Source organism: Perissodus microlepis, chromosome 3, assembly GCF_051167445.1.
Source record: "Perissodus microlepis isolate ML-2025 ecotype Zambia chromosome 3, ASM5116744v1, whole genome shotgun sequence".
In the NCBI taxonomy this organism is placed as follows: domain Eukaryota; kingdom Metazoa; phylum Chordata; class Actinopteri; order Cichliformes; family Cichlidae; genus Perissodus; species Perissodus microlepis.
The window spans coordinates 24,085,547-24,105,584 of NC_140463.1; the positions used below are offsets into that span (position 1 = coordinate 24,085,547).

Genomic DNA, 20,038 nt, shown 5'->3' on the forward strand with positions numbered 1-20,038 from the left:
CTTCACTTTACTGGACTTCTGCATGAACACCTCTCCTCAGCGGGGCCTCTAGGCGACTGAGGTGCAACATCACAACAAATCGAATTAACAAATAAAACTGCTAAAATACTAAAATGTATTTATAAACATATCTAACAAATTAAAATGCACTTCATTGTGACCATATAGCGACAATTACCTCATCAACAAAATTATTCTTTAGGGAGACTTCCTTTACCAGCGGCAATTTTACATATTTTTTTAGTTAAATATATCTAACAGTAAGTTCAAACAGTGAATATGCATCACAAACAAACAAAAGATATAACCAGTATACATGACACAAAAATAAAAGAGGGAGCTCACATACCTCTTTAAAAAAAATACAAAACAGTACAGCGACTTCACTTTACTGGACTTCCGCATGAACACCTTCAAGGGGGAGAGAAGGATAGCGGACCACATGAGAAACCACCTGCATGCTCCTATGCTGTCATCTGAGAATGGCTAACTAGCATCTTACAATAAAGTGCTGTACTTGACAGAGAAAGAATAATTCACATTTAGTGTGAATTATTCTTTCTCTGTCAAGTACAGCACTTTATTGTAAGATGCTAGTTAGCCATTGTAACAGAACAGTGAGACAAAATGCACAGAGGGAACGAGCACTGTTTGAATTACTTTTAGTTACTTTAACTGTGTTTATTCGCTCTGTAACTGAGAACACTAGCGTACACTCACCTATCCTCAGCGGGGTATTAAACCCGATTCTTTGATCCCCATGATAGAACAGAGAAAACCCGACTCAGAGTGGTCAAAACATTTATAATTCTTTATTCAATCATCTTCCGGAAGAGAGAGCCCTGCACAGCCCAAAGCCAGTTGCAGAATCTCTAACATTAGAAGCTCAATATGAGTCTCATATAGGTGTTATTTTGGTACTTCACACGTCACACAGTTTCGATACAAACAACTCCTTTTACTCCGTTCCTCTTTTCTTTGTGTCTTACTTCCTGTGCAGCTTGCAATAACTTCCCCTTTCTGAGGTGTGTTGCCAGGGCAACCTGTCACCCTTCATCTGAACTTAGTTTCACTCTCTGTCTGCTCCTCATATGCTGCAAAAACATGCAGTTTCCTGTCAGCCTGCGACCTAGTCAAGTCTGGGCCTTTCATAAAACAATCTAATCAGCAAATAAGCATTAAGAATATATATTTATTTCTTAAAAGGGCCTCTAGGCAACTGAGGAAAATAGCACGCAGCTACAGCAAGTGACTTCGTGGAAAGTCAAAGGTCACACAAACAAAATAAAAGCTACCAAAATATAAATACAGAAAATAAACATGTATAAATAAACACTTATACATAACCAATACTGACAAAGCAAAGTAACACTGCAGGATGGATCTTTGGTGAAATATAAATTATTTTTTAATACACCTGTTACATCCGCATCAATGGCAGTTGTCCCTGGATTGACCACCTGCTCGTCTACTCCCTCGCCAAGATTGCCAGGGTGGTGTGATGGTGGTTTGGAGGGCCTTCTCCTCCTGGTCACTCCCTTCGTAGTCCATTTGACGCACTCTGTGACTTGTGCCAGTGCTGCATGCACCTGAGCTGAGCACATGCTCCACTCTTTCTGTCTCAGTTAGAGCTGCTGCCAGGGTTTCTGGTGCATGCAGACCAATGTGCTCTTGTAGTTGTTTTGGCTGGAGACCCTGAACAAAAGCCTGGAGAGCAAGCTCTTCCTGTGCTGCAGCATCAAAAGCAGGGTACTCTCTTCATGCATAAAGACAAAGGTCTCCAGCATAGGCACCCAGGCTCTCCACTTGTCTCCGTGGGCGGCTGGCAAGTTTATCTTGGGCATCATCTGCATGTTTACGGAGGCCAAACCTGCTCTGCATTGCTCTGGCTACAGCAGGACAACTTAAACGCTCTTCTGGCTGAAGATCTGTGAGGATCTGCAGGGCCCTGCCTTCCAAGGCGAGAGCGACTTGGACAGCTGTCTCCTCTGTTGACCATCCGTTTTCTGCACGCATTATGTGTTGCTAGCGGAATGGAAATCAGTGGATGTCATGTGGTAGCCATGTAAAAAAAAAAAAAAAAAAGTGAAGTTATTCTGGGTTGTGTATTCAAAAGAAATACAACAGTAGATACATACGACACCAGGAATCTGTAGTTTTGTTGGCAGATAAAATAATTGTATAATTATTTTTTTTAAATGACATTTTGTATGTGTTGATGCGAAACGCATCCAATTATTATTTTCCCTGTTGGACTGCCTGATTACAGTACAAGCACACCTAAAAACACACAGCTTTCACTTCATTTTTACATAGAAATTTAGTTGATTAATTCGATCGATTCCAGTCACCCGGAATGACGTCACCACGTTGCGGAGCGTCATTTACCTGGCAGGAAACATGGCAGCTCAAACGCTCAAAAGTTTTATTATACTTTATGAGAACAGATGACAACAGGGCAACTTGCAATACTTGCAAAGTAGATATTTCATGTAAGGGAGGAAACACTACGAATATGCAAAAGCATTTGCTCACAAAACACGCGATGACCTTAAATGAATGTCGTGTTTTTAATTCCGCTCCGGACTCGTGAATCTCAACCCAGCAGCAGCGGTAACGTTTGCACGTCCTCTCCTGTTAATGCGGCAGGTAAATAATCAACTAACAGTGCATATTATGTTAGCGCGATCTGCCTTATTACAAAACCTGCCATTACTGTGCATTTAGGTGACCATGATGAGAGAGACAGACAGAGTCTGGCTCAGATGCTGGCAGTTCTCGCTGCAGTCTACCGGTAGCGTCTCCTTTCAGGCCAGGATAGACGAATGTCACCGAGCAGAGACTAAGTTTGTGGTAAAAGGTTTGCACCCATTTGCCACAGCAGATGCCCCCGATTTTCCGTAAGTGAATGTGTTTAATTGTAGGCAGGGACATTACTGGATATTCTTGTGTAATTGCTACAGAATAATTTATGTTATACTTTGTTATTGCTAGAGAAGAATATTTGTTTTATTGTTTTACATTTACAATTTTTTTTTCCTGGGGACCCTGTGACACCCCATTGAAGAGCCGTAGGCTGTGGATCTCTTAAGATCTCACTGTTGGGTTTGTAAGGCCATTAGGGCTGCGTATCATCACTGATTTCTAGAATCGATTCAATTACAATTCACAAGGTCCCGAATCAATTCGATCCACGATTCGATTCAATTTGATTCGATTAGATTAAAATCTGGGAAATTTTGCCTCAGACACAGAGTCACAGGTTCTACACTCCATAGTGTACATAAATGCCATTTCTTTTGCACAATATCCAATTGCTAACGTCTGTATATTTTTTATTTCATATATATGTACACACACACACACACACACACACATGTATGTATATATATATATAAAATTGAGAACCTTCTGGAAACTTAAGCATTTTATTGTACATGGATATACTCACTCTTTAGAATAAGTAAACTTAACTCTTTTCCTCTAAAACAGATGAATAAAAATGTATTACTAATTGCAAATATGTACTCTGTGACATGTGATAATCATGCATTCAAATCAAAATCAAAGATAAAAAACAAGTTATAATTACAATTCCAACATTTATTATGCCATTCAAAAATATTGTAGCAATGACATAAGTTTTTCTTAATTAAATTTTCTTCAAAATCAAGCCACATTCTTGTAGGATTCAATATTATTTAAGATATAAATAAAACCATCACAGATTAACTTATTGCAAATATGGCAAAAAAGAGGGGGGGGGGGGGGGGGGAGCCGACTTCTTGTTGGTTATCTGAATAACCACAGTTTTCTGCACGCATTATGCGTTGCTAGCCGAATGGAAATCACTGGATGCACTGGATGTCATCTGGTAGCCATCTAAAAAAAAAAAAAGTGAAGTTATTCTGTGTTGTGTATTAAAAAAAAAAAAGAACAGTAGATACAGTACGACACCAGGAATCCGTAGTTTTGTTGGCAGATAAAATAATTGTATAAATAACATTTTTTTAAATGACATTTTGTATGTGTTGATGCGAAACGCATCCAATTATTATTTTCCCTGTTGGACTGCCTGATCAAAGTACAAGCACACCTAAAAACACACCGCTTTTACTTCATTTTTATAGAGAAATTAAGTTGATGGTTTCCTTGATGGTTCTTTACCTCTTCCACGTCTTCCACGTCTCCAGTTCCTTAAAAATCGAAGTCCACTTGATGTTGAGTTTCCAGCACTTGTGCTCTAAAAAAACAAAACAAAAAGCAAATCAAACAATATTAACAAGAAGCAAATTAGCTGTGATTAACAAGAAAGGAAAGAAAAAAGGAACATGAAACCCATGACAGGGAAACCTGTTCTTACCCCTGTCCTACTTCTGGACGGTTGTGACCATGATGCTATTGCTGACCGCACCTGATAAATGAAATGTCAAATGTTAGAACACTAAAATAGAAGTCACACAAATTTGATAAATTTGTTCTTATTGCCAAGCCAAACACTATAAGCAAACTATCTTGTATTGTTTTTGCTCTATGGTGATGTTCATCATATTTTTTTGTGTGTGTTATTGTGTGGAATATGAGCATAAGCACATAACTGTTATTTATTAAATGGTCCTGTCTGCTACTTGTCTACTTCTATCCTCAAGTCTGAGTAGCCATTTAAATGGGCTTACAGAGAAACCATGACATGGCACTGAAAGTGGAAGTTTGACTTGACAAAAGAGGTTTTTAGTGCAGTGTTATTAGAATTTATATTTCTGTTCTTAAAATTGAGCTGTACGTACCTTACTGTCCAGCAGTGTTCCAAACACCAAAATAAAGAAGCCCTTTTTTAAAAACAGAGTAACATTAGTTATCAAGGATTCAGTGATTAGAGATGCTACTATCATGGTATACAGATAGGGAAAAAAATGAATTTGTACCTGTAGCGAATTGAAGAATGCAAATGCAATATGGATTCCTTCATTTGTTGGATCAGCCAGAATTCCAGCTCCCAAACCCCAAGTTATGCCAAAAAATGGTGTGAGCACAGCCAAGCTCTTGGCAATAACCACTAAGACGTGCTTTTCCTCTGCTTGTGCAGCAGTTGTTCCAACCCTTCTCCTTATGATTTTGTACAAAACCACAACCAGGATAATGAGGTTTATCACCACTATTAAAAGTGCAGGAATCACAAATGCCAGCAGAGCTTTGGACTTATCCCAGTTGAGCCAGCATATGGTATCTTTTCGAATGTATCCGTTGTCAGGTGCAGTTGCAGCTATAGTTACTGTTGCAATGATGAGAGGAGCTCCGTAGCCTAGAAAAAATCCAATGGCCAGCATAGATGCTTTAGACAAACCCCCACCAAAAACATTAGTTGTACGGTAGAGCAGCAGCATAGCTGAGGCCAGCATCCAGAAGAACAGGGCTAGGTAGAAAAAATGGATAAAAAAGGTAGCTGCAGTGCATGCTGGGGGGTTTTTAACTGCTGCATCTGAAATGGCCGCTCCAATTATAAACCAAATGTTTGCAATCAGGAGGGAAACGGCGATGTTAACAATGGCAACATGACGCAAGTAAGAGGTTTCATTCTTTCTTATTTTTCTCCAAATGAGGCCTTCAATGATGAGACATATGACCAAGGATCCCATTGAAATGCCAACTCCAATGTAGGTTATAATGTCCAAATAGGGTTTCTTTGGACTGTTCGGTGACATGAGGATGGAGAATGAGGTCAGGTGGTTGCAGTTGCAGATGACAGTTTCTGTTTCATTTATGTTTAACACTAACTCGCAGCCCTTGCCGTCCCATCCTCCCAGACCATCAAAGAGGCTGAAGTTCCAGAAGACACATTCAGGGTTTCCCAGTGTATCATTTAAAATATCATATGTGAAAGAGATATTATTGATTTGGCCACTGGACTGAACAAGTACAACCCTGCCGTTTATGGACTTGAGCGAGGAATTGGCCTCATCTCTTGCAGGTAGTACGTTATCTAACGAGTTAAATACTATCATAGTGATTGTTTTGTTATCTCCATTAGACTCTGGTATTTGTATTGTCACTGAAGAATTAAATTCAGCATTGAAAGTGTCTGTGAATGTAGTTCTGTTTAACTGAATAAAGCCTGTCACAATGTCAAAAGTTGCATTGACAAGATGAGATGTTATTATTTCAAGGGAGTCCAAAAATGATGAGCTAACACTTTCAGGATCAGTGTTGTTTGAGATGCTTTTGGTTTCATTGTTATTCAGAAAGTTCCATGTTTGCTTTGTTCCATTGATGGTGAGAACCCCTGCTGTTATCAAGATATTCTATAGTAAAGAGAAAAGAATGACATTTGATTGAAAAAATTAACTGTTCAGAATGTGAAAACGTCTGCAATCTAATCAACATACCTCCATTGAATCTCTGCTAATTGAGATATTGAGGGATGAAGATGTGTTGGCGACATTGATGAGTATTCTCACAATAGCTTTAATGTTGGGAGGAGATGTAATCACTTCTTCAGTAAAATTGACAGTGACGTTCTTGAGCTGTTCCAAAAATACTGGCAATGTAGTGGCAGTCAAGAACTGTGAGATTTGGACAGAGGAAAGAACAATGTTACATGGTAACCCTGCTTAATAATTTTATGTATTCTACTTATTTTACTTTCTTCTAGTTTTCCTGCTGGTTTAAGCACAAATGATGCACTTGCTTTTAAATCTGTATTACATATGAGGCTTCTGATGCATTTTTCTCATTCCCTTTTTAAAGAGAACACTGGACAACACACACAGGACCACTGTGCATCAGTACGATATTCATTCATAGATTGATAATATTCAAAGGTTTCAGTTGCAGCTGCAGTTGATAAAGCCTAACACATAAAACTATCTCATATTTAGATTACATACAGCCAACATACTGATATATAATTATTATTACACATAATTATTTACTAGTCTTGATAGTCAGGGATTGGTTTGCCAGGGCGTCCGCTCCTGTTTGCCGCCCGACACACATTGCACCCAACCATTAAGGTCCCTCCTGCGGACTGTGGGACCAGAGGAGGATGGGCCCATGTACCTTTTGTGGGCTGTGCCTGGCCAGGCCCTGTGGACTAAGGTTTGGCCACCAGACATTTGCCCTGGTCTTGGCTCCAGGGCGGGAGCCAAGACCAGTAACCCTATCCCAGGCAGGGTGAATTCTGGTAAGGCTTCTGCCCCCGCAATCTGGCCCCATATAAGCTAAGACAAGACCTAGAGTTTGGTGATAGAAATTATATTTAGTGTTTGCTTCCATGAAGCTCTCTGCGCACTGTTCTTTAACTAATCTGGAGGCTACATAAAGTTTGAAGGTCTATAGTGATTTACTCTGCCAAAAATTGGCGACCACTGCACACTGTGTGTCTCGGTGTCTGGTGACCCTGTGATTTTACCATTTTGTGGCTGAGTTTCTACTGTTTCCAGTCTGGTCCACAAGGTGAGAAACATCAAAGAATTGATTGTGGACTTTAGAGAGCACCAGGAAGCCAATGAATACTCTTTCAAACTAGGAGGTTGATGGGGATATTGTGGAGGACTATAAATACCTCAGAGTGCACACTGACAATAAACTGGAGTGGGTTAAAAAAAACCACAGCACTCTACAGGAAGGGCCAGAGTTTTGTCTATTTTCTGAGGCAGCAGAGGTTGTTTAACATCTGCTGGACAATACTCAGATTTTTCTATGAATCTGTTGTGGGCAGTGCCATCCCCTTGCATGCTGGACCCATTTAAGATGGTGTCAGAGAATAGAATGTTGTCTAAGTTAAGGACAGTGCTGGATAATACCTCCAACCAACTCCTTGACAGTTGCAGATTTAGGGTTTTATTGAAAGTAGGTTTTTAAAGCAAAAAAAATTTTTTTTGTTGGCTCAGACCATTACTACATCTGCTGCTTTGTATTTCCTTAAGCTAATCAATGATTTGCGAACTGTTAAATAACCAGAAAGCTAGGTTACCCGGGACTGGTCAAGCAGCTCCTGAACTGGCAACAGGATGCAGTTGTCTTCAACATCGTCAAAGTTCCCATTTTCCTTACACACTGCAGTTATTTCTCCCACCTTGTTTGGTTGTGAACAGGGCACTGCAGCTTTGTAGCCTGTATATCCTTGGCCAAATGTGTCATTTATACAGGTGTCTATAAAGAGAGAGAAAAAATACCTCAGCAGTTTTAACATGTATTTTTCAGTTTGCAGTTATTAATGCATAATCACATTCATACTTGTGAATATCTGAATGTATTAACTAATACTCACTATTTGTGTTATTGTACTCTAGTGTTATTGTATTTGTAAATAAAGTCTTGTTTTTTAACTGACAGATGAATGTCTTTTCTCCTTTTTCACAGTCTTGAGGTGTAGTATAATTATGGCGAATCAAATCGCCAGTGCCTAAACAACAACAGTAAAAGTAAGTTAAAAAATCAAGAGTAAGTTAAAAAAAATCAAGATTGAAAAGTTACAAAATAATATTAATCAATAATATAAAAAATATTAATCAAATATAATAACATTAATCAAGTTAAATATATTTTAGTTTGTTTATTTTTGTGTCATGCTTACCTGCTATAGGAAAGTCCGGAAACTCAACCTGATACCCACCACTCACACTGCACTTCAGATTCACACTTCCTCCAGGACATTGCACATACTGTCTGATTGGTGAGACTGTGATTGTGGGTTTTGTTTTCAGACTGAATGATGTTGCAGATTTCTGACGAAAAAATGCTTTGTCGTCTGTGCGCATGAGCCGACATTCATAAACTCCTGTAGTTAAAAGTGAATTGTTCAAATTAAACCAACAAAAGAGGCATAAAATATTTGCATTAACAATAACAACATTTTTTAATGCTCGTGGTTTTCCTCCCTCATACATTGAAACATTTCAACAAAACTAGCCTAAAACAATAACGTCTCCCAAATATTCATCCGTTAAATAAAGGACAGTTTGTAAGTTTGCTGTCAAATTAGTTACTCACCTCCAGTTACAATATTTCTTTGCCTCCTGATTGCCACAATATTTCTTAGCCACAATTCTCCAAACATTTTAAAACGTTTTAGCTCTGAAAATTTTGCATTTTCCAAAATAGCTCATACATTCAGAAAGACAATGGTGAACGCAATAACTAACCCAAAACCTTTAAGTTTTGTTTAAAGACACGTTTTGTCGCCTAAGTCATTTTTACCAAAGCCACTAGTTCCTTTGACATTGTGTAAAATGGGGTGGTCAAATGTTTTAGACATTTCACTGAGTGAGTTCCTTATCTTATGATTTCCTGAAAGCCTTTTCCATGTTTTCAACTGAATGCACATAATTTGAAACTTTCGCTGCAGTTTGTCTTTTATAAGCAGGTCAGACTGACTGATGCACTGACAATGATTGTGTTACACTGTAAGATGAATTTTACCCAGCCAATCACAATTTTGCTGTTGCTCTAGCCTGGGTATTAATAGAAAACTGTGATGAAGGAGTTGCATTTTAATTTTATTAAAATTAAAATATTATTACATTTTTAAAAGAAAATATTACAATACAATTAATTGAAAAAAATGTATTCCTATTAAATGTATCAATTCATTTCTTACCATCGTCAGCGCTAATAAACCTTGACACAGTTAAGGTTGATTTTCCATCCTTAATTGAAATTCTGTGTTCTCCATCTTCAGATATGAGCACCGTATTACGTCTCCACTCTGCTGCTGAGACAGTGCCAAAATTGAGATCCACTGGTGGAGGGCCACATGTTACAGTCACTGTTTGCTCATAAAATCCATCATTTGGCGAAAATGTCAGGGGACGCGAGGCTTTAAGGACAAAAATGTCGCACAATTATTAAACAACTATCTGGACCAACAGATATTCACAACATTTGAAAGCATAAATGTAAAAAACTACCTTACCCTCAAATATTACAGGGTATAATTTTGCCAGGTTGTTGGATATGTTTAAATTTAGTGCCTGAATGTCTGGTGTATTAGAAGAGGGAGCACTGACTTGATATTGGGCAATGGTACTTCCACTCCTGCAACAGAGAACAGAATTCCTTTAAAAAAATGTAACCACAAAAGAGTTGCCAACTCTTAAGTTCTCACATGCTATGTGTTCACTCACACAGGCCAAACAAGTTTCATCTCAAATAACAAAAACATCAAATGCCTTTAGTAATGGCAAAAAAAAAAAAAATTACAGTAAATTGCAAATAATTAACAATAAATTTTTTCTCTACTGGGTAAAGGCTAAATGTCAGACTATTTCCAGATTATATGTTTTTAGAATGAGTAGTAGAGACAGTTTTACTGCATGTTGAGTTTTCCCTCAGTCACATTAATTTACAATTTAACAGATGGAAATGTTTACAGTGAAGTCTTCGTTGTGATGAGGCAGGATAGATTAAGAAATTTCATCACATAAAAGTAACCTACGTTTACTGTCTTCCTTGTGTCACATCTAGTCAAGTTATGTTTTCATGTCTGTGCTTCTCCTTGTTTCACTGTCAAATCCGTATTTCTGTGCCTCTCTCGTGTTTCCTCTTACTTTGACGGTCTCATGTCCTATGCTAGTGTTTTCAGTTTTGCTTCCTCCCTGTCTCGTTATGTGTGATTACTCCCAGCTGTGCTCTCCTCCTGTGTCTAATTCCCTCATTATCCCTCTGTGTATTTACGCCCTGTATCTTCTGCTGTTTGCTGGTGGGTTGTCTGTGTATCACTCACTGCAGGTCTAAGGGTCCCATGGTCCATAGTTTGAGTTTCAGTTGTTTAGTTTCGTTTTACTTGTTTCTAGTTTCCTCTCTGTTTAGGTCATATTAGTTTAGTCATTGCATTCCTGTATTTTTATTGGCTCTGCCCCAATTAAAGGCATGTTTTCAGTTTAAGTTTGTTGTCAGTGTCTGCATTTGGGTCCACACTCTCTCCACTCCACACGTCTGTCATAGCCGACATGACAAAAGAACACCCCGAGGACTTCATTTAAAGGCTTTTTGTAGGTTATGAAATGTTCAACATGATCAGTTTCCGACTCGCCCTGTGGGCAGTATTGACCCTTCAAGCTCAGGTCCTCTGCCAGAGGGTCTGCTTGAGGGTCCTTTGCAGGATCTTTTGATGTTCCAAGGACTGCCCACTTCTAGATGTAGACCTCAGATGTCGTTGCTGGGATCAGCTGGACCCTTTTGCTCAGTTTAGGAATCGCTGCCCCGAGTGCTCTGATTACCGCTGGGACCTATGTTGCATTCACCCTCCACAGCATTCTCATTAAAAGTAAGGCTCCATTTAAAAATAACAGAAAATAAAATGTGAAAATTGTGGCCTTCAAATGAAGTGCCTAACTTCAGAAAAATTCAATAAAAAAATTATTTTAAAATGAATGGGGACACTTTCGCAGATAATAAATCTCATCTTAAATCTTAACAACTGAAGAGTAGTGTCAGCAGGATCTTTTGACCCAGCGTTTTGAGTTTTAGTTTATTTTGAGCCTTAATAAACGGCTCGTTTTTTGTTATTCCATGTCACGTTTCACATTCTGTTTTGGTCTGCTTTTGAGTCCTTCACAATACATGCAGTCTGCCTCAGTCAGACTGTGACAGAACGACCTGACCATATAATGGACTCAGCAGACGGGAGGCAGCTTTCACTCAGCTGGAGGAAGAGCTCCACTGGAAGTCGTGGCATGCTGCCGACTACAAGCGCATTGTCCGCGGGACCCAGCTGGCTCTCGGAGGTCCCCGGAGCTGACAAAAGCACCCACCTGTTGCTCCGCCTGCACCCAAGGCTCGCCCGCTTCAGGTGGGAGTCCTCTGTGTAACTTCAGGTGCTTTCCAGGATGCATAGGGCTACTTTACTCACACTGGCGAAAGTTATCTCAGGGTGCTTTTGGAATAAAAAAAATGCACCATGACAGTTTCTAAGGGCCCAGGTATATAAACCTTGTTGTACTTCTTTCCTCTTTTGTGTACTTCTTTCTTCATCACACCTTTCTGTAATTTCAATAGCTAGATGACTTCTCTCTAGTCTGCTTTGAGCTTAGTCTCTTCCTCTCCATGGAGTGTTCTGCGTATTGTAGCCAAGTATCTCAAAAGGTCACTCAAGGACCACTATAGATCAGCTGGTAAGTTTTTAGTGATTGTCACACTAGGGATTATACGTAATGATGTAGTAGACTTTCCCTTCATGTAGTCCTAAAATTCAGCCACAGAGGGTGTAGGTTTTCAACTTAGGCATAATCCTTTCTTTCAGGTCACCTGCTTTCGAATTCAGTGCCTTCAACACACCAGTTGTTCTTGGAGGTTGTTAATTAATCTCATTGGGTTAGGATGATAATATCCCCCCATAACCAGTTAACACTAAAATATCAGTTTTGTGAAAGGACTTTGCAAAAACAGGTGGAATGTTTCAATAACCATACTATAAAAGGAGTAGAAGAGGAAGAAAAAAAATCTTGTTAGGAATAGTTAAGTTAATAAAAAAAAAGACATTGTGAGTTACCGGAAATTAATTAATTTTGTTTCTATTCCTTGGTTTGTTCCTTCACGTCTGATCTGTTTGAGACAATGACAAAACACAAGAATTAATATCCCATACAGTTAGTAGATTGAGAACACAAGAAAACTAAGTGACACAGAAAAACAGCAAATAAAGACTTACAGTGTCTCTAACACTTTTGTGAAAGTCATTGGTTTCCTGATTGTATTCTTCCTTGAATTCAACATCCATAGTTATGTTAAATATCAGTCTAGTTGTTGATGTTGTTGTCGATGTTGTTGATGTTGTGTTTGTTGTTGGTGTTGTCGCTGATGTTGTGCTTGTTGTTGGTGTTGTCGCTGATGTTGTGCTTGTTGTTGGTGTTGTCGTTGATGTTGTGTTTGTTGTTGGTGTTGTCGCTGATGTTGTGCTTGTTGTTGGTGTTGTCGTTGATGTTGTGCTTGTTGTTGGTGTTGTCGCTGATGTTGTGCTTGTTGTTGGTGTTGTCGTTGATGTTGTGCTTGTTGTTGGTGTTGTCGCTGATGTTGTGCTTGTTGTTGGTGTTGTCGCTGATGTTGTGTTTGTTGTTGGTGTTGTCGCTGATGTTGTTGTTGATGTTGGTGTTGTCGTGGATGTTGTGTTTGTTGTTGGTGTTGTCGCTGATGTTGTGTTTGTTGTTGGTGTTGTTGTCGATGTTGTGTTTGTTGTTGTGTTTGTAATTGTCGGTATTGACGATGTCATTGATGACGATGTAGTTGTAATAGTTGGACATGGATTAAAAGCTGTGGAGAATAAATTAAAATCCATGGAAAAAGAAGGAAATTAACGCCAAAGCCCAAAACAAATTAATTTATTCAAGACATATTTGAATACATTCTGTGAGTATATAACCACACTCTGGTCACGTAAAAATTATTTGCTAAATCCTTACTTTCGATTGGTTCACAGAACTCTCCACCAGGAGGAAGCCCTTGGATGCATTCACAGGTTTGGGAGGTGACATTACTGCATGCACCGTAAAGGCCACACTTGTCACATGACCAGGCAAACTGGTCCTCACATTGGCACTGCAGTCCTCCAGTGGAGTTTGGATAGCACCCTGATAAAGACATTTAAGAGAATCACCAAACACAGCTCATAAATCATGCACCAGAGTATGAACACATTTAAATGTGACTGAGCACAAAATTCTTACATGTGGTGAAGTTCAAGTCTTCTACGATTAAAGACCCAGTGATTGTTTGGGGGAAAGTCACATTTTCCACATAGGCTCTAAACAGATCAATGAAATTTGGGGGCAGACTGGATATTGGGAAAAGCAAGTTCAAGTCTATATAAAACTGCACTGGCTCTGTAGAGGAGACAAGAAGAAAATCATCACAAAACTCTTTCACAATAATGAGAAACAATGTTTACATATATTGTTTATGAACAAGCACAACATTTATCTAACATGTTTTTGCTTCTATTGAGACATACAAGACCAGAAGTAGTAGGGAAGTGAAGGGCCACACCTCTTAATTTTTTAATTTAGATTTTTTTCAGCTCCATTGTCACAGGTGTAAAAACAGTATCTAGCCATGCAGTCCACCTTTTTCAAACATTTATGAAAGGATGGATCATTCTAAAGAGCTCACTAACTCAATAACTACTGAGGTCCAAACCTCCTCTGGCATGAGCTTAAAGACATGAGTTTCCTTGGCTGGGCAGCTGCAGCTGCTCCAATCGAACATAAATTATTTCATTTTGAAAACAACATTGATTTTGATGCAAATGTTGATTATAATGATGAATTATATTCTAAGTGTTATTCAAGAAGAAATTTAATAGTATTTGCATATTGCATTTAAATAGTAGAAGCATTTATATAAATCTTGTTGAAACTGGAAATTATTTAAAAACATTAAATCATCGGTTTCAAGTGACCTAGTAAACCTAGTCAGATTACCAAAGACAGTACTATCCTTATTGACAAAATTGATTTTCCGAATGCTCATTTTTCAATAAGAAGTGGATTTCTTTTGACTTATTGAAGTTATCATCTCCCTATTTTTTGGATTATACATGATTCAGATGTTAAGTGTTCATTTAGTGTGAGTGAACCACCTTAAAAATAGTAAGGCTAAGAACACAAGAAAGAATTACGGCATTGAAGACATATAAATAAATCAAAATTGGGATGACGTATATATTGATGACCCAAGTCAAACATAAAATGAAAATGTGAAAAAGTTTTCTTGAAGATATCAATAAATATTTTGTAAGAATAACTCCAAAGTTGGCTGGTAAAACTATGATCTTTTTTCTGTGTCTGCTGCACCCTGGAATTGCTTTCAGTGAACAGCTTGAAGATAATCGCTTAACATTAATACTAGTGGTGCAACAGATCACGGTTGATCCGTAATCCGAACCGATCCCACTCCACGGTTCGGCACGCACGTGATCCGAAGATTCGAAAAAGAAGAAAAAAAAGTATGTGTATGGTGCGCGTGGTGGGTCTGCCAAGTGATAGTTATGGCTAGCGCTAGCGGTCCAAGTGGAGGAGCAGAGGAGTTTGCGGTATTTAAGCAGCCCTTTGCCGCCCATTCGACCAGGCTAAAGCTATTACAAAAGCTATTGGGGTGTTTAGCTGCAGACGGGAGGCCGTATTCCGTTGTGCAAAACAAGGGGTTTAAACTATGATGAACGTGCTTGAGCCACGCTATGATATCCTGTTTGCGTCCACGTTAGTGGCAAGATCGTTTCAAGCATGTATGAGCAGGAAGAGATTTAAGTTGTAGCTGAACTGTCCCAGGCATCTTCTGTTGCCCTAACTACTACAAATGGGTGTAGCAACGGAAAGCTACGTGACCGTGACTGCTCATTATATCACAGCGGAGTGCAATATAATGAGCAGTGTGTATTATTGTAGGGTCTACCTTACAATATAAAGCGCCTTGAGGCGACTGTTGTTGTGATTTGGCGATTTATAAATAAAATTGAATTGAATTGAGTGGTAGATACAAAGCCTTATACTGCCCTATATTGAACCATAATTGCTTTTTTTAAATAATTGCATGGAATGAGTCTTGAGTTGAATGTTTTGAACAGGCAAAAAAGACTTCAATAAGTAAATGTTAATTTTTTAAATTTTTTTTTTTTACTGATGCGAAAATTGATCCAATCCGTGACTTAAAACCGTGATCCAATCCGAACCGTGACATTTTTGATCCGTTGCAGCACTAATTAACACTACTACTACTACTACTACAACTAATAATAATATAGTCCTGCTGCAGTCGATTTCAGAACTTGGTGCAGCAGCTCTACAGGTCATTTGAGAGTGCCTCCCAGATGACCAAAATCCTCACTATTTTGCTAAGGGAGAGACACTTCAGACACACTAAAACAATAAGCTTATTTCTGCTTATATCTACAATCTAATTTCTTCAGTCACTACACAGAGATCATGACAGTGTCACGGTTAGAACCTGATTCGAATGCTTAAAGATCAGCTCCTTTGACCACAGCAGGTAGCTGAAAAAGTTCAACTCTACAAGAACATCGAGTTGATCCAAACCTTGTTAAAAAGATCGGCACAGCTAAAAAAAAAAAAACAAAAGACAGAGAAGATATGAAGGGGACAGAACATGGAGAATATTTAAGGTCATAGATACCCAGGTATAGCAGAACTGAAAGATGTAATAGTGACAGTCAAAAGAGCTTCACCATAAAAACACTATAAGAATTCCAAAGGATTTGCTCCTGACTCAGAAAGACATTAACTGGGACTAGTTTGTGAAAACAACAGAACATTCATATTTAGAGAGTTGAAGGATGGGACTCTGTTAGAATTACAAGACTTGGAAAGAACTAAGAAAACTTCAAGTTGCAGTGTTAATCAAATATTTCAGGAATGTGGTTTCCCTTAAACAGACAAATACAAATAACAATGAATCCACATTTTTGCACAGATTTTTGGCCTGTGAGCCCCTGAATGGCCCACTGAATGACCAAATGAAAGACCCACTGACGACCCACTGAACTGAATTTGGTGGTGAAAAATGTTTGTTATGTTAATTCAAGAGCTGTTAACACTGACTGGTCGATTTTGACCGGGGACGCTAAAGTAAGGGGATGGGGTGCACAAAACCGGACGGTTAAATAGCGGTGTAGTTACAACGACGGTGATGCAGTTTTTTACATTTTAAAGTGCAAGTGATGATCAAGAGCTCAAAGACATTTATACTTTTCATTTCGTACGTCATACCATATGGTGAAGTAGGAATTGTTGTTTCTGTTGTTGTGACTGTGAAAATAGAAAAAAGCAGTAGTTCAGATTTCAGCATACTTTTCTAATGCAGCCAAATAAATAGCTGTGTTGGTACAACAAAAGTCATTCATGTTTTAGATTTTACAGTGCAACTGATAATCTGGAGCTCACACAAGGACATTTATTCTTCACGTTACATTTCAAAGGCCATACCGGTTGTTGCTGTAGTAAAGGGTGGGGTTGATGGTGTTATAACTATGGAAACAGCAGCAATTTAGATTTTAGCATACTTTTTTATCTTTCAAATTCATATTTTCCAATGCAGCCACAAAATCTAATGTACATCATCCGTGCAACATTACATATTATGTCTGTTGCAACTTATATATTATGTTTTGAATATCAGGTGTTTGCTTTAAGGACATGCAGCACAACACTTCAAGTGTTGTGGTTACATATTATCACCGTATAAGCTTTGGTCAGAAAAGGTAGTTTAAATTTATATTTGAATAGATAAATGATTAACACAAATAGAATTGTTGACAGATTTTAGGTTAATAAGTACAGTGACTACACATTTTTTAATGACGTTTACTGCAAAAAATACTTTAAAGAAGCAAGAAGAATGTTCTCATACCAGGAGTTGTTGTCGGACATGAAGAAACATCTGTGGAGGAAAATTATGGTTTTAAAATTTTCATTTTCTAGTGAATGACAAAAATGAATAACAGCAAAGATGAAAACCAGAAATAGACAAAAAAAAAAAGGAAACAAGAACACAAGCACCCTTATTTCTAACAACAGGTTTATATTAGAGTTAAAATGTTATAGGTTGCCATTTAAAAAGCTAAAATGGCTTGGCTTGCTCCCTATGTAACCTACGCATATGAGCACGTGCATGAACTTCATAAAGGGAACAAGCAGCCTTGAGAAGAACAGACTGCACTCAATAAAGGAAGCCACCTGGCGTCACAAGATAACGACAACATCATGGGAGGCTGCATTCACATCGTATAACAACGCTTGCACAACATGCTTTGTAACCATATATTCTGTCTTAGCTAACATAGCAACAAGCTTCATGAATATTGATGAGTATAAACAATAAAAGCAGCTTGCAGAGGGAAGCAAGTTGAAGTGGTTTGGAGACAACGGCTTCCCTCGCGGTGAGTGAAAATTTGAGCTCTGTGTGACCTCGTTCCTGGGTGAGTTTCTTTTTATCCAGCAGTATCAGGGGTAAAACTGTGACCTTAAATTGGTCCTTTGAGCCGGATCCTAGTTCATCGGGGAGGAGAACGACGGGCTGAAGTCTCACGTCAGCCAGGAATCTAGGAATACTTATCAAAAGACCTAGGGCACAAGATTTGCTGCCAGGCCGGTTGAATAGCATCTGCCTTCCCCCCAGTGGGCACGGATCTACAGATTCAAGACTGAGACCACGCGGCAACGACTTTGGAACTACTGTACGTCTCTCTGGGAGAGCCAACGAAAGAAGTGTTTGTTGCTTTGTAGGGTAAAGCCGCGACCGTGAAGCCCGGTGTCCGGGACACCACCTGGCTGTCATCACGGACGACTAGAAGTCTTTCAGGGAAAGCCACGAGCCGGGATCGTGAGGTCCGGGACTCTGTGTGGCCATCGTCTGGGACGTCAGGGAAAGTGAAATAAAAGTGAATAACGTTGTGTGTGCTCATGTGAGTGAGTGTGAAACAGGCACATTGTCTGTGGCACTAATTGTTGTCAAAATGCAAAATCAGGCGAGTAAGACTGCCTCAGGGGGGGATGAGAAATTTATGGAAAAACACTCCCCAGGGAGCACACAAAGTGAAAATATGTTGGTAAAAAATTTAGTAAAACAGAAAAATAAATACCAAAGTAGATATCATAGAAACCTGATTGTATTATGTGAGATTATTACACTGTCTTAGGCCATATTATACCTCTGATTTAAGCTTATGAAATCATTATATAGTTTTAGGTTGCATTGTACTCCTTAGTCAGAACAGCAAGTATAAGGTATCCTCTCTTTCTGCTCCTGCCTACTCCTCGTTTGAATCCATGCTGATTCAAATTAATGGACCAACCCCCACAGTATTAGTTGCTGTTTACCGTCCACTTAAAATCAACTCTGACTTTTTAACTGATTTTTCTAACTTTCTCGCTGAAATCCTACTCTTATCTCCAAATATACTACTGCTGGGTGATTTTAACAGCCACATGGACAACACATCAAATTCAGCCACAAGAGATTTTATATCCTGTCTGGACAATTTTGGCTTACATCAATATATGGACGTTCCCATACACTCCAAAGGACACATTTTGGATCTTGTTTGCTGTATTGGTGTCACCCCTAAGAATTGTGCTGTTTTGGACATGCCTTTTTCAGAATCTAAATTAGTTTTATTCAATGCTAGTCTCCCACTATACAAAAATAAACAAAACCGCTCAATTACTTTTAGAAATATTAGGGGCATTGATCTATCAGCTCTTTCCCATGGCATTAATAATTTACCTACCATTGATGCCTCTGCTTCCATAGACGACCTGGTATCTCACTATAACAATGACCTTATCAACCTCTTAGATATCTTGGCTCCCCAAAAAACTCAAACTGTTTCTTTCTCTTGCTCTGCGCCATGGTACTCATCTGAACTTCGCCAACTTAAAGCTACTGGACGCGGCCTAGAACGTCTCTCCAGGAAAACAGGACTTACTATTCACAAGGACATGTATCTCAGTCATATACAACACTATAAAGAAGCTATTCATCATGCTAAATCTGCTTACTACACCTCTGTTATTGAATCCGCTGAAGGAAACACTCGCACTTTGTTTTCTACATTGCATAATATTGTTAAACCCCCAGCTACCTTTGCCATACATACACACTCTGCCGCAGTTTTCAACAAATTTATGGACTTTTTTTACACCAAGATTGAGAATCTTTACCAACAATTGCCCTCGTCCTGTGAAATGGTCAATTGTTCTATCTGCGTTTTTTGTCCTTCTCAGCTGTCATCCTCTCTATCCAATTTTGAACTTCCCACAATAACTCAGCTATCTTCCATAATTACTAACTTAAAGTCATCATCATGTAAACTTGATCCACTGCCGACAAATCTTGTTAAACTCTCATTCCCGTCTCTTGCCCCACTGATTGCTAATATCGTACACTCCTCTCTTATATCTGGTTCTGTTCCTTCTTCTCTTAAAACTGCAATAATAACCCCGAATATACTGATATTCGGGGAATATACTGAAAAAGAATGGTTCAGATCCCTCCAATCTAAATAATTTCAGGCCAATTTCAAATCTCCCTT

General features: G+C 38.8%; 1 protein-coding gene across 1 annotated transcript; it reads right to left on the reverse strand.

The window, feature by feature from the left end:
- Positions 1-4,751: 4,751 nt before the first annotated feature.
- adgrf7 (adhesion G protein-coupled receptor F7) lies at positions 4,752-8,769 on the reverse strand. Its single transcript, XM_084921956.1, has 5 exons — positions 8,576-8,769; positions 8,270-8,404; positions 7,973-8,151; positions 6,384-6,560; positions 4,752-6,299 (listed from the first exon to the last, which is right to left on the reverse strand). The coding sequence occupies exons 1-5, from the start codon at positions 8,757-8,759 to the stop codon at positions 4,767-4,769; spliced, it is 2,208 nt and encodes a 735-aa protein (XP_084778082.1). The 5' UTR covers positions 8,760-8,769; the 3' UTR covers positions 4,752-4,766.
- Between the last annotated feature and the right edge of the window lie 11,269 nt (positions 8,770-20,038).

What these genes read in the sequence shown, in the direction of transcription:
- adgrf7 (XM_084921956.1), bottom strand. Translation starts at nt 8,759, where the DNA reads ATGCGCACAGACGACAAAGCATTTTTTCGTCAGAAATCTGCAACATCA. An exon ending in TCCGGACTTTCCTATAGCAG is followed by an intron (nt 8,405 to 8,575) that starts GTAAGCATGACA and finishes GTTGTTGTTTAG; the next exon opens with GCACTGGCGATTTGATTCGC. An exon ending in AGAGTACAATAACACAAATA is followed by an intron (nt 8,152 to 8,269) that starts GTGAGTATTAGT and finishes CTCTCTTTATAG; the next exon opens with ACACCTGTATAAATGACACA.